Genomic DNA, 12,700 nt, shown 5'->3' with positions numbered 1-12,700 from the left:
AAAATGTTTTAGTTTATAGGTTGTTTGTTTGTTTGAGACAGGAGCTTGGGACTCTCTCTGTCACTCAGGCTGGAGTGCAGTGCTGGCTCACTGAAGAATCCCTTCCGGGTTCAAAAGATCCTTCCTCCTCAGCTTTCAAGTAGCTGGGACTACAGGCATGCGCCAACATGCCTGGCTAATTTTTAAACTCTTTGTAGAGATGGGGTCTAGGTTTACCTGGTTGGTCTTGAACTCCTGGCCTCAAGCAATCCTACTTTGGCCTTCCAAAGTGTGGGATTACAGGCATGAACCACTATGCCTGGTGAGTTTCTAATTTTTACATTCGGTTCATTTTTATGTGACTGGCATTTGCGTAGGATTATTTTTATAACCAGTATATTTTAGGTATGTAACCCAGAAGTAAATCACTAATTAATCTACACTGGAGGAAATATGATTTAGGGAGAGTAGAAATTCTATTTGATAGACTGCACCAAAGGTAAGGTGTCACAGCCTTGGAGAGCCTCAGTGACTTTGGGAAAACAAGCACCAAGACTGACCTTCCGGATCCGAGGTCTGGTAGCAGGATGGTTTTCAGTTCCATCTGTTGGAGGTCTCAGCTTCTGACATAAAGGCCTGCTTTATACAAAATGAGCCTGATTGAAGGATGTAAGCCACCAGGTTATAGGGAGAACTACAGGAGGCAGACAGGAGAAAATAAAAGAGTGATGTTGTTCTTCCACTAGCCTGTGGCTACTAACAAGTTTCGTCACAATGTTGCTGAGGAGTCCTCAGAACAATTTACAGAGGTAACTGTAAGCAGTAGAGGGCTATGGAAACGCTCCTGGGTGCTGACAGGAGCCCCTGGCGGGTGGTGAGTTGGGAATACGGGGGCTGTATAGGGGTGAGGGAACTGTGCTTGACACCAATCAATGGGAGCCTGGAGAAACTGAGGCAGGGACTGGAGTCATGCTGAGACTCAAACGTTTTGGGCTGGAGTACTCACCAGGTACTCTAACTCAATCATATGCCTTGGGTATAAGGAAATTAGGAATAATTGGAACTGTGGCTGGCCCCAAATTTCATGCCCTATTTACAGCCATTCATCAGATTTAGAATGAGATAAAGGAAGGATTCTTTTTATTATTTTTTAAAATACCCACTACATGTTTTACACCCACATCATAAATCACCCAGAGGGAGAATTAGGCCTGTGGACCCCCCATTTTGTAGTACCTCATATGTAATTTTTTTTTTTTTTTTTTACAGACTCTCGTTTTTTGGTACAAGTGAATGAGGAAAAGGCTTTGCTGTTGTTGTTTTTATTCTTTATAAGAGTACCTCTGGATGAAAATTGTTAAGAAAGCTAGTTATTGTATCTTTATATGACTCTAAATTTGGTCTGTTTAAAAATTCAAAACATAGACATTTGGAAATGACTTTCTCGTCTCAGTACTGAAGTTGAGAGGGAGAAGGAAAAAAAGTGAGAAATTCCAGTGCCTGGATATTCCCAGGCTAATTTCTAGACAAGTGAGTTTTGATAAGTTCAAGTTTCAGATAAGAATTTCTTTTTTCTTCTCTTGTTGGTTTTTCCAAATCGTGGGTAAAAATGTCTCTGAAAGATCCTGAAAAAATATATATTAATGTGGAGAATTATTGACGTAAAATTTTAATAAATTAGTATGAGAATGAGACACTACAATAAATATTATTTAGAGTTATTTTAATAGTCCTCTCCCCTATCATCACCCATTTAAAAAGGTGGGTATATATATATGTGTGTGTGTGTGTGTGTGTGTGTGTGCATTCATAAAAATTTAGTGTGCAGTTCTTAGTTTTTCTTTATGCAAAACACACAAAATAAAGGTGAATAATTGAAGCCATTACACACACATTTTTCCTCCTAAGTTCTGTAAATAGATATTCCAATAAAGACACTACCAACATCTTACTTTCTGTCTTAAATATAACTGAGAGTATTTATATATTAAACTTTTTAAATAAGAAATGATTGGATTTCAATTTGCCTTAAAGATTCATAATGTAATATTCTTCACCCTAAATAACTCAGATTATTTCTAATTTTTTATTTAATTTGCCTTCATAAATACAGCCTTGGATTAATATAATTTAGTGGAGTTGATCAATCTGAGATATTTTTACCTTCCCCCATTACAGCATGCCATGAAATGAAAATTTACTTTGCTGCTTAAATGTATCGAACACAGTTTCTGTGGTCTAGTTCCTCTCCTTTCGTAAATGTGCTTAGAGGATCTCATAAGACGTAACTCCTCTGACAAGAGAACCATTTTAGCACCAACACTACAAAAGCTTCTGTGTTCCTAAGGGAAAGATCCTCTCCTGAATTAAATTTAACCTCTTTAGTACGTGCATTTAGCCACCTGATAAATCCACTTGAGCTATCTTTTGGGGAGAGAGAGGTACCTGGGAACAATAACACTTCCTTTTTGAACTGTTTAATAAAGCTTTGTGAGATTCCGAGATGAAAGATAATGTGTAATGCTAATAGTGCCCTCCACAGCTCTGCATTCATGGATCCAATTACGTTTTTTGTCACGGTAAAAGCCACAGTGGATATATTAAATGAGAGTGTGGCTTAAGAATGAAGGCCCAGGAGTCTGGAGATCTGGTTTCTAAGGCTGACTTAACTTCTGCTTTCTTATCTCTCTATGAGTATGCAGCTTAACATCGTTACCTCAGTGTCTCCTTCCATAAAGTGCCCAGCAAATATCTGAGAAATTCTTTTAAAATGACAGTGCAAAGTGCCATTTAGAATCACCTTGGAATGTCTAGAAAAAAATGAGCTGAGTGTTCCAAGAGGGAAATACAATCTTCTGCTTAATTTCAGAGTGATCATAAAGTTTGTCTTTTACTTTTTAAAAGTCATGAGATTTCCGGAAGAGGAATGACATTTTCAAAGCCTTAAGGACACTTGTGAAAACACTCCTTCAACTATTCTTTATTTCTCACCAAAATTTTGACTCTGGCTTTTCTCCAACTTCCTCTCTTCCCCAATTCTCAATTCCAACTTGAAAAGAGTAATTGCAATTTTAACTTTTTCCATCCTGGAGTATTTTCTTGCAGCTAATTTGTTTCATATAATTGTAAAGTTATGCATGTCAGATTTTATTTTAGATACACATGATTGCTGGCTTTAGTCAGTCAATCCCCAAACCCTTAAACTGATTAATTTCACTGTGAAATAATTGATTATGAATTTGTAGCAATATCTGATTTTATTTTAAAATTCAAGTTGATAGAGCATTGTCATTTACTGATTAATCTATTGCCCTTTGCCTTGAGATAATCTTGAAGAAGCAGAATACTGCCGTTAGTAAGATGACATCTATGTATTACAAATGACCATGTTCTTAAAATACACACACACGCACACACACACGGAGACATACTTTCTAGTAATAAGCAGTGTTTTGAGTAAAATCTTTTGAAAGATGTTTAGCAAATTGAAACAATTTCTGTCTTCCTATGTGATGCCTGCAATTATATGGTTTAGATATTTATTGAAGGACTTGGGAAACATCATAGGCCCACTGGCATTATTCTCAATGTATCAAAGATTCATTCAGTATAAATAAATAATTTCATTATTTATAATAATAAAAGTTGTCATGGAAAATTTTATAACCTGATAAATAGGATGTCATAGAAATACTCAACATGGAAAAATAAAATATATACATAGTTTAAATTAGACCATCTGTTACAGAGTTGTACAGTCTAACTCTCTGGCCAGGTAAGCTTCTAGCATGAAACTTCACACAATCATACCTATAATGTATTCTTGCCTAATTCCTTGTTCCAAAGGAAAGTTTGATAGGGAAGTTGAATAATTTCATTTCCTTTTAGAGATGGTAGAACTTATTTAAGTAGCTTTCCTGTAGTACAAAGATTAGGCAGCTTTGATTGGAACTCTAGATTGAAAATGAATAGAAATAACTTCTTACAGACCACATCTAAATTTAACTTTGCTTCACACCAATAAACTATAGCCTCTACTACTTTATAGACAGATTATAGCTCATCAGTATGACTAAAAATCACTGTGGAATTACTCTGTAATAGTTTTGTTGCTATGCCTATAAATATAATTTCAGTGAGTGACTTTTCCATTTTCTAGCTGCCTGGCTATACTTTTTTTGCATGGCAAACTAAAGGACTTTAAGAATATGGTAAATGACAAATTTAAATAGCCTCAGATAAAACATGAAAGTCGACATTAAATTATCTGGTTAAAAATTATTTTCAGAACAATTTAAAAAATAACATTTTTCTATTGATTTTAACTTAATGTTTATACTATTCTAAAAAAGTAAAAAAAAAAATGCAATTTTGCTTATACTCGTAAAGCCTAACATAAAGAAAATAACAGCATTATTTAGGGGAAAAAGTCCTGTTACCCAGTGAATAGATAATTAAATAATTATCATAAGAGGCAAAAGACAGATAGCATCAGATATTGTAGCTTGGTAGAGCTTCACTACTAGGTGGTCTAACAGTTGAAAATAATCCAAGAAACAGTTTTAAGTGTTTTATATTTAAAACACCTACACACACACACACACACGTAGACAGTGTGAAATTTACATTGTTCCTTTCCCATGTTATTGTTGTGTATGGGCAGGCTTATTTTTCACATATTTCCCTCTAATAGCCTCGTAGTTCTAAAGAGGCACACAGCATTATCACCAAAGATGCTTGACAAAGATGGGTATTCTGAGGGTGATCCAGATTTACTGATGATGGGAGGCCTGGAAATCTGAAAATTCAACAAACTTTCCTAGTAATTTTTATATAAAACAAAATTCAAGAAAAACTACTGCATGAGAAAATATGAAGAAGCCAGTGGATACTTTTTTTTTAAAAAAAAAAGTTTTAAAATGGTTACTGTGTAATAGACAAATGATTTCTGAGCTAGAGAAAAGTTCAACATGAAATATAATCTAATATTAAAAAGCCCAGAGAAGTTGCTTTCATAAGTTCCAAGATTAGCATTTAGCTTTCTCCTGGTTAAAAGTTTAAAACGAAGAAGATATATACTCTGCGTAGGGCTGAGGAAGGTAAAGGACCCAAGGATATAATGATCTCTGTAAATGCCTCTGTGCCATTTCCAAATAATTGTCCTCATGCCCTTTCTTCCATCCTTCTTTCCTTGTTACCTTCTCTCTTCCTTCTTCTGTCTCCTTTGCTGCAACAGTATTTAAGTGGATGTATAATACACATTAACTCTATCACATCTTTTAACGTACATGTTGGTTTAGTGATTGTGGAGCGATTGTAGGAATAGTCCATTTTACTGAATTTTTCAGAGGTTTTTGGTTAAAACAAAATTCCCTCAGAGATTCAAATGTCATCTGTTAATTGAAATATATACATCTGTGTTTTGAGATTAAGCCCAAAGGAAGGGTGGCTTCTGTCTCTGGATCGGACTATATGTTGAGTCATTTAATTACAGTAAAACAAAAATATCAAGATGGCAACAAAAAATTAATTGTGATGCCTCATTCTTGATTCCTCATGAAATGGATTGCCTATACCGTACTTACATAACACGTGCGTAGCCTTTCCAAAGCTCCAAACCTCACGATGAAATGGTCCGTTCCTCCCTTTCCTGTGCGAGTGTTGGGAAGTTTCCTCTTCCCCATCAAGGGGCCTTTCTTCCCGTGCTGACCACAAGGTAGTTTTTCGAGGGAATCTTAAGTTTTATTAGTATTTTATGAGATCTTAGATAGGGGTAAATGATTCCTCCTATTTTGGTGTGGAAAGAGAATGGAGGGTGATAGTGAATGCAGGAGAAAGTTGTGAAAGACTGAAATGAGCTGTAAATATTACTAAGTCACGTGACTAGCAGAGGCTTCCAAGATTTCTCTGCCTTTCATCATCTTTGAGCTATTTTACAACTTTGTAAAATTTTAAAAATATGGCATAAATGCAATTGACTTTCTTTCAGAAAAATGCAAAATAATTGTGTCCAGTGAGAATGCTGTGGACTATTGTTCTGTGAATAGACCAGTTCTACCTATATATGATTTTGAATTTGCCTTTGAATCGGTGGTAACATCTTATTGTTTCTCTTATTAATCAAGTAAAATCTTTGATTTATGTTCATGATATATCTGTATAAGCTACCACGAAATGTTTTTAAATGCCTTATCATGTAATATAACCAACTTTCTAGACAAATAGTGCTCCCTTTCTTATTTTCAAGTAAGTAGCAAAAAATTATTTGACATTCTGATCCCATCAATTTAATTTTTGTATGAAAGGATGAAAATTTCCTAGAAGCCATCTTGGTATCATCTAGGTAAATCTCATATCAAATCTGTGCTAATATGTTATTTGTCCTGTAACTGGTTCTTAGTCCAAATTTCATACCATTTATTCCAGTCCTATATCCTTCACCTCGATCAATATAAAGTGCATTGGCCACACATTCTTATTCTCTGTATAATAGCTTTAACTCAATTTTCAAACAGTATTTTAAAAATTGAATGGCCGGGTGCGGTGGCTCACAACTAATCCCAGCACTCTGAGAGGCCGAGGCGGGCGGATCACTGGAGGTCAGGAGCTGGAGACCAGCGTGACCAACATAGTGAAACCCGGCTCTGCTGAGAATACAAAAAAAATTGGCCGCGTGCGGTGGCTCACGCCTGTAATCCCAGCACTTTGGGAGACCAAGGCTGGTGGATAACGAGGTCAGGAGATGGAGACCATCCTGGCTAACACGGTGAAACCCTGTCTCTACTAAAAATACAAAAAATTAGCCGGGCGTGGTGGCAGCACCTGTAGTCCCAGCTACTCCGGAGGCTGAGGCAGGAGAATGGCGTGAACCCACGAGGCGGAGCTTGCAGTGAGCCGAGATCGTGCCACTGCACTCCAGCCTGGGCGGCAGAGCGAGACTCTGTATTGGAGGGGAAAAAAAAAAAAAAAAGAAAGTAAAAGAAAAAAAAAGAAAAGAAAAAAAAAAACAGCTAGGTTTGGTGGTGCAGGCCTGTAGTCTCAGCTGCTTGGGAGGCTGAGGCAGGAGAATCTCTTGAACCCAGGAGACAGAGGTTGCAGTGAGCCCAGATGGCACCATTGCACTCCAGTCTGGGCAACAGAGCAAGACTCTGTCTCAAAATAATTTAAAATAAATAAATGAATGAAAATAGAATATTTTGGTTGAGGGTACATGGGTGAGCTGTTTTATTTTATATATGTAGGATTTCTAAAATAATTTTGCTTTTACCAGTCCAACTTCTATAATTTACAAATATGTAATAAATAGTAGATAATATTAATGAATGTGTTGTTTGGTATTTTGTTAGTTGACTTAAAAATGAGAATGATAAAAAAGGCATGGTGTCAAAGGCACTTCAAAATTATTACTCATGGGGGTAAAAAAAATAAGTAAAAGAAACCAAGACAAGATGCCAGCATGGCTACACAGAGGAATTCCAATTTCCCCAAAACTGGAAAATAATAGCATTTTCAATGAGGACAGACTGCTTAACCTATAACAAAGATACCTGCCGTATATTAGAAATTCTGTTTGTTTATCCTTAAGCAATTATTTTAATGTTGATAGTTTATTCTGATTAGAGATATAACAAGACTGTAACTCTAGTCTCTTCTTGGAAAAAAAAAAAAATTCCAATGAGCAAGATGATTAATCCAGTTAAGAAATATGTCCAGCCTGGGGACAAAAAAAGTAGATCAAATTTTGGTTAGGAAGATTAACCAAGTAAAAATCCAGTAGCTAGAATTTATTGTAAAAGCCAAGAAGAAATCATCCAAGAAATAAAAAACTAAAAATAACCCTCAATATGGAATAAAAAAAGACATAGATTCTCTTTGCATTCAATAGAGACTGAGAAAACACAACTGTCAGAAGATTAAATATTGCTTTGGAATGTTTAGAAATATGATGAAAGTAAATTAGACAATTGCTAGAAAAATATTCTTCAGTTGGTTCCCCTGTGCATCAAAAAATTCAACTTGATACTCCGTTTTCTTTTCCTCGACAAATTTAGGGCTTTTATTAGTGCTATGACAGAAAGAAGGAATGCTACCAAAAAGACCATTTGAATCTACTTTAATTATTTCAGAGTAGGGAACCCATAATTGGAAAGTAATTTATAACCTTGAGTTTGTAAAATCTGTAAACTCTCACAACGATGTGAAGGCAGAGAAAGTATCAAACTCGGTCCCCTATAATAAGCTCATTACTTCATAAATATATATCCCCCTCATCTATGTGTCAGAAATGTTTAAAATTTTCACCATTGGTACATTATTTTTGGGCCTTACATTTTTGTGGATTTGGTGACTACTTGAAAGAAATAAAATAGGATTGGATAACGTGAATTTCTTTTACACTCATTGTCACTATTAGAAAATAAGGCCCAAATAAAATATGACAGAGCAGAATTAGTTTTAATACAGGAAAAATTTGTAAGTTGAAGAGGAGAAAATGCAGCCAGGAACTAACAGTACACACCTAAGCAGTGAAGAAAGCGTGAATGATGATAAGAGGAAGGAAATTTCTGTCCTCCAGCTACTTTGAACTTAGTGTTCTGCCTAGCACTAATATTATTGAACCTTATGGTATAGTGCTTAACTATTTAATGAGATGATAACTCTCCTACTTGCAGAAAATGTAGATGCCTTGCCTACCTCTGCTTGTATATATGCTGAAACATACTGATGTCTGCTGCCTTCTTAATTTTACATTAATTTTTAAAGTAAGGATTGATTTGATTTAAAAAATGCACTTGGAAAAATTATTCTGCTATTCCCCCATTTCTTGTTCATGTCTATTTACAACTAATAAGACTTGCATGCAAATAGATATATGGACAAGATCTCACTTCTTTTCATGTCTGGCTTCTCCCTGTTTACCCACAATTATTTTCACAATATTTTATTGTGATTCCACAAACCAGGGACAAATCTCTGAAGAGAAGAGTGTTCCAAGGCATGGTCATCATTAGAAGACAATAAGCTTGTTTTCATTCCAACATCCTTAGCTTTGTTCAAGGCTAAGTGGAAGAAATTAACATACTGCATGCCTTTCAATGAAAATTGTTTCTAATTATTTTGCTTCACGAATTATTCCACCAGGCATTGATTAGACTTTTAAAATTTATTTCATATCTGTCACTCTCAGCTAACATTTGTAATTTTTTATTGTTGTTAAAGAGAATCTGTTAATTGAAATACAATTATCCTCTTTAGTAAAAGTAAATAAAATTACTTGGGTAGCCAACATATTCAAGTAATCATCAGTCTTGGTCAGAAATTAAAAATAAGATGAGCATCTAAACTTGGCACTCAAAGACTGACCATCTGCACCTTTGAGGCAAAATGAAATTCAGTTTAGGAAAATCTTATGAAAATCAATGTTTTAATTATGCTGTCAAGGGCTGTGGTAGGCAGAAATTTCTTTGCTCCACCCCTCAAAGATGTCCAGTTCTTAATCCTGAAAACCTGTGGATATATGATCTTATGTAACAAAAGGACTTCATAGATGTGACTAACGTTAAGGACCTGGAGGTGGAGAGTGACCTTGGTTATCCTAGTGTGTCCAGTGTAATCACAGGCATCTTTATAATCAGTGAAGGACTCCCCACTGTGCTGAGAGAGGGGCATGCTAGAAGAAGAGTGGTCAGAGAAGCAACATTGCTGGCTCTAAAGACAGAGGATGGGCCACGAACCAAGGCATGCAGGCAGCCTCCGAAAGCTGGGACAGGCAAGCCCTGGAGCCTCCAGAACGCATGCAGCCCTGCCCATTCCTTGCTGTTAGCCAGGTGAGACATCTGTTGGCCTGATGAGAACTATGAAACAATGAATGTGTGGGTTTCTTCACCACAAAATTTGTGTTAATTTGTTATAGCAGTGATAGAAAACTAAGACAAGGTTATATCTTGGCATGTCAGATTTTAAGTTGTCTGCTATAGTTTAGAAAAGCTCAGAGAAGGAGCTACAGTTTGTCTCTTTTTAAAAAAGAAAAAAAAGATCACCTTCTAGGAGATTAAATATTAACAGGCTGGGTGTGGTGGCTGACGCCTGTAATCCTAGCACTTTGGGAGGCCGAGGCGCTACTGCACTCCAGCCTGGGCAACAGACTGAGACCCTGTCTCCAAAATAAATAAATAAGTAAATAAATAAATAAATAAAAATAAAGAATTAAACATTAACAGATTATTAAGTGAGGAGCTCTGTGAGACCTACCTTGGGTTTGCACCTATAGGTATTGAAAAGTTGGTACTTGAAAGCAAAACTACTACCTTAAATTCCCACTACACAAAAGTAAATCATGGGATTGAGGAAAATAATTTACTTGTTTGCTTCATAAAAAGAGTTATGTATCTCTTCGTAAGTTCTGTATGTTTTACAAGGTTGCATTGTTTGAACTGTAAGTGTAAATGGTTATTAACACTCCAGAAAACAAGAGGTACATTTGAATTGGAAAAATGGTATTCCTGTATCTTACGAATTAATTGAAATTTGTCTACTCTTGAAAATATGTCAAAAGTATTTTGTAGCTTTACTACAGTTTTATCTAACTTCTAGAGGAATTTAAATTCATATAAAGATAAAGAGTAACATAGCAATGGAGTTTAGAGAGTTTTCAGATTTGCTCAGAAGACTGTTCCTTTGAAAACCTATGAAGTTTTACCCAATATATATCTGGATCTAAAAATTAAAGAAAATATCAGTCGTGTTCAGATTCCTTTATACCCTGCAAAAGGGAGAAAGGATAAGCAACATCAATGGAGCACGTAATATGTGTGGGGTTTAGCACTTGTCATATTTTTAATCTCAGTACTTCAGCCAGATAAGTCTTCTTTTTTTATTTTTATAGATGAGGATATTGAGGTTTGCATTTCTTTTTAGAAATGGCTGTCATACAGTTGGCAAATAACTGACAGGAGAGTTCACTCCAGGTCTTACTGGCTCTCAAACCTTTGCTTTTTAAAAATTTCCAACCTAGCGCCTCCCCCTTTTAACTGCAAAATAAGCACAAAGTTATCCCAATTCTACACAGTGCAAAACAAATTCCTGTGAGCAAACAATTAGCACAGGCAAATGGAGTGAGGGGAGGTGGTTTATAACAATGGAAAACTGTCTGCCTGCTGGGAATTAAAGATTCAAACTCTTTGATCCTCCTCCCAGGGAGAGGTGAGGGCCTCGGTCTCCTCCTCATTAACGTGAGGGATCCTTGGCTAGGTTCTCCTTTGACTGACAGAATATGGCAGAAGTAAGGCTGAACCATATACCGGGCTCCGGCTCCCAACTCTGACATGTTCCACTGCCTGTCTCTAGGAACATTCACCGTGGGTGAATGTATGGCTATGTGCTGCCATACAAATGTCAGATTGCACTGAGGCCACCATGCTGTAAGAAACCTCAAGCTACCTACCTGAAAAGGCTGGAGACAATCAGCACCCATCAGCTTTTCCAGCCTTTTGGGTTGTCCCAGCTAAATTATAGGCATTGTGAAGCAGAGATGAGACCTCCTGCCGTGCCCTTGCCAAATCCCGGGGCAACAGAATCATCATATACAGTAGTAAGTTTTTACTCGAAGCCACTGATTTGGGGAGTAGTTCTTAGGCAGCAAAAGATAATCAGAACATTGCGCCATGCAGGAGCTGATAAACTTGCTCACTGTTGTGCATGTATCCAATGACTACTCACACACACATTACTTGCTTCAGCCTACTTTCTGGCTTTCCATTCAGCAAATTTTAAGAAACGAAAATGTTATTCATGAGAAATTAACTCAAGATGAATATTGTTATCGTTAAACTCTTCGTAAATGGTAAAATATTACATTATTGCTAGTCATTTTTATTTAAAGAAGTTTGGTTCTTTAAATGAAAGAAGTTTGGGTCTTTTGTGGATACTCTGTGTATAGACATTCTAGACATGAAAGAACATTGAAGACAAAGAATGTTGAAGGCATATAGACATTAAGGAATTTTGAAGTTGGGTTCTTTTGTGGATACTCTGCATATAGACATTCTAGACTGGAGTGATATGTCTTGTTCAAGCTTCTATGTTTTTAAAATGATAACTTGACACACCTACCCAATGCCAATTTTTAGGATATAAATCTGTGTGAACTAAGGAAAATTCAGGAATGATTAAACCTACATATTTTCCCAGGAGAGACCAGATAACGTGAGTCTTTATATTTTTCACAACGTTAAGTTTACAGCACCCAAATGAGCAACTGCAGACATATATATGGGATTTCTCTGCAGGGTTCAAGTCTGCTCTGGCCGGAGGGCAGCACTCTTCCTGAGTGTGTTCCTAGGCATTCCTTGGCAGTCGGCTGCAGGCCACAGTGAAGAGCCCTGATGATTCTCTGAGCAGGCCCAGCTTCCATTCACATTCATGGGGATATGAGGACGACTTGGGATCTTCAGGACTAAGATAGACTCCTTCAGTTGGTGTGGGGGAAGCTCAGCTCATCTCTAGAGACTTCCCACAGGGGAGCTCATGCACGACTCTGTGCAGATGGCCCAGGACAGCCAGAGACAGGCACCTAAGGAGAGCACTGTCAGCCAGCGGACTCTCCACTGAGGGAGGTAGATGAGGGAGAAAGCCAGGTATCCCCATGGAATGGGCCTTAGTCAGGGAGACTGAGATTTTGCTCTACACATCACAAAACGTGGATGCCATTAATGGAATTTTT

The 12,700-nt window shown here is 36.8% G+C and overlaps 1 protein-coding gene across 1 annotated transcript; it reads right to left on the bottom strand.

The window, feature by feature from the left end:
* Nucleotides 1–595: 595 nt before the first annotated feature.
* DAOA (D-amino acid oxidase activator) lies at nucleotides 596–11,644 on the bottom strand. Its single transcript, XM_038007724.2, is given in 7 exon segments — nucleotides 596–635; nucleotides 2,688–2,789; nucleotides 5,059–5,208; nucleotides 10,613–10,673; nucleotides 10,676–10,702; nucleotides 11,431–11,482; nucleotides 11,582–11,644. Coding segments are annotated over 7 exon segments (495 nt in total).
* Nucleotides 11,645–12,700: the final 1,056 nt, after the last annotated feature.

The sequence above is a fragment of the Chlorocebus sabaeus genome, chromosome 3 (genome assembly GCF_047675955.1).
Source record: "Chlorocebus sabaeus isolate Y175 chromosome 3, mChlSab1.0.hap1, whole genome shotgun sequence".
NCBI lineage: Eukaryota > Metazoa > Chordata > Mammalia > Primates > Cercopithecidae > Chlorocebus > Chlorocebus sabaeus.
The sequence above is the reverse complement of the archived record's forward strand: the minus strand, read 5'-3'. Positions and strand labels throughout refer to the sequence as shown.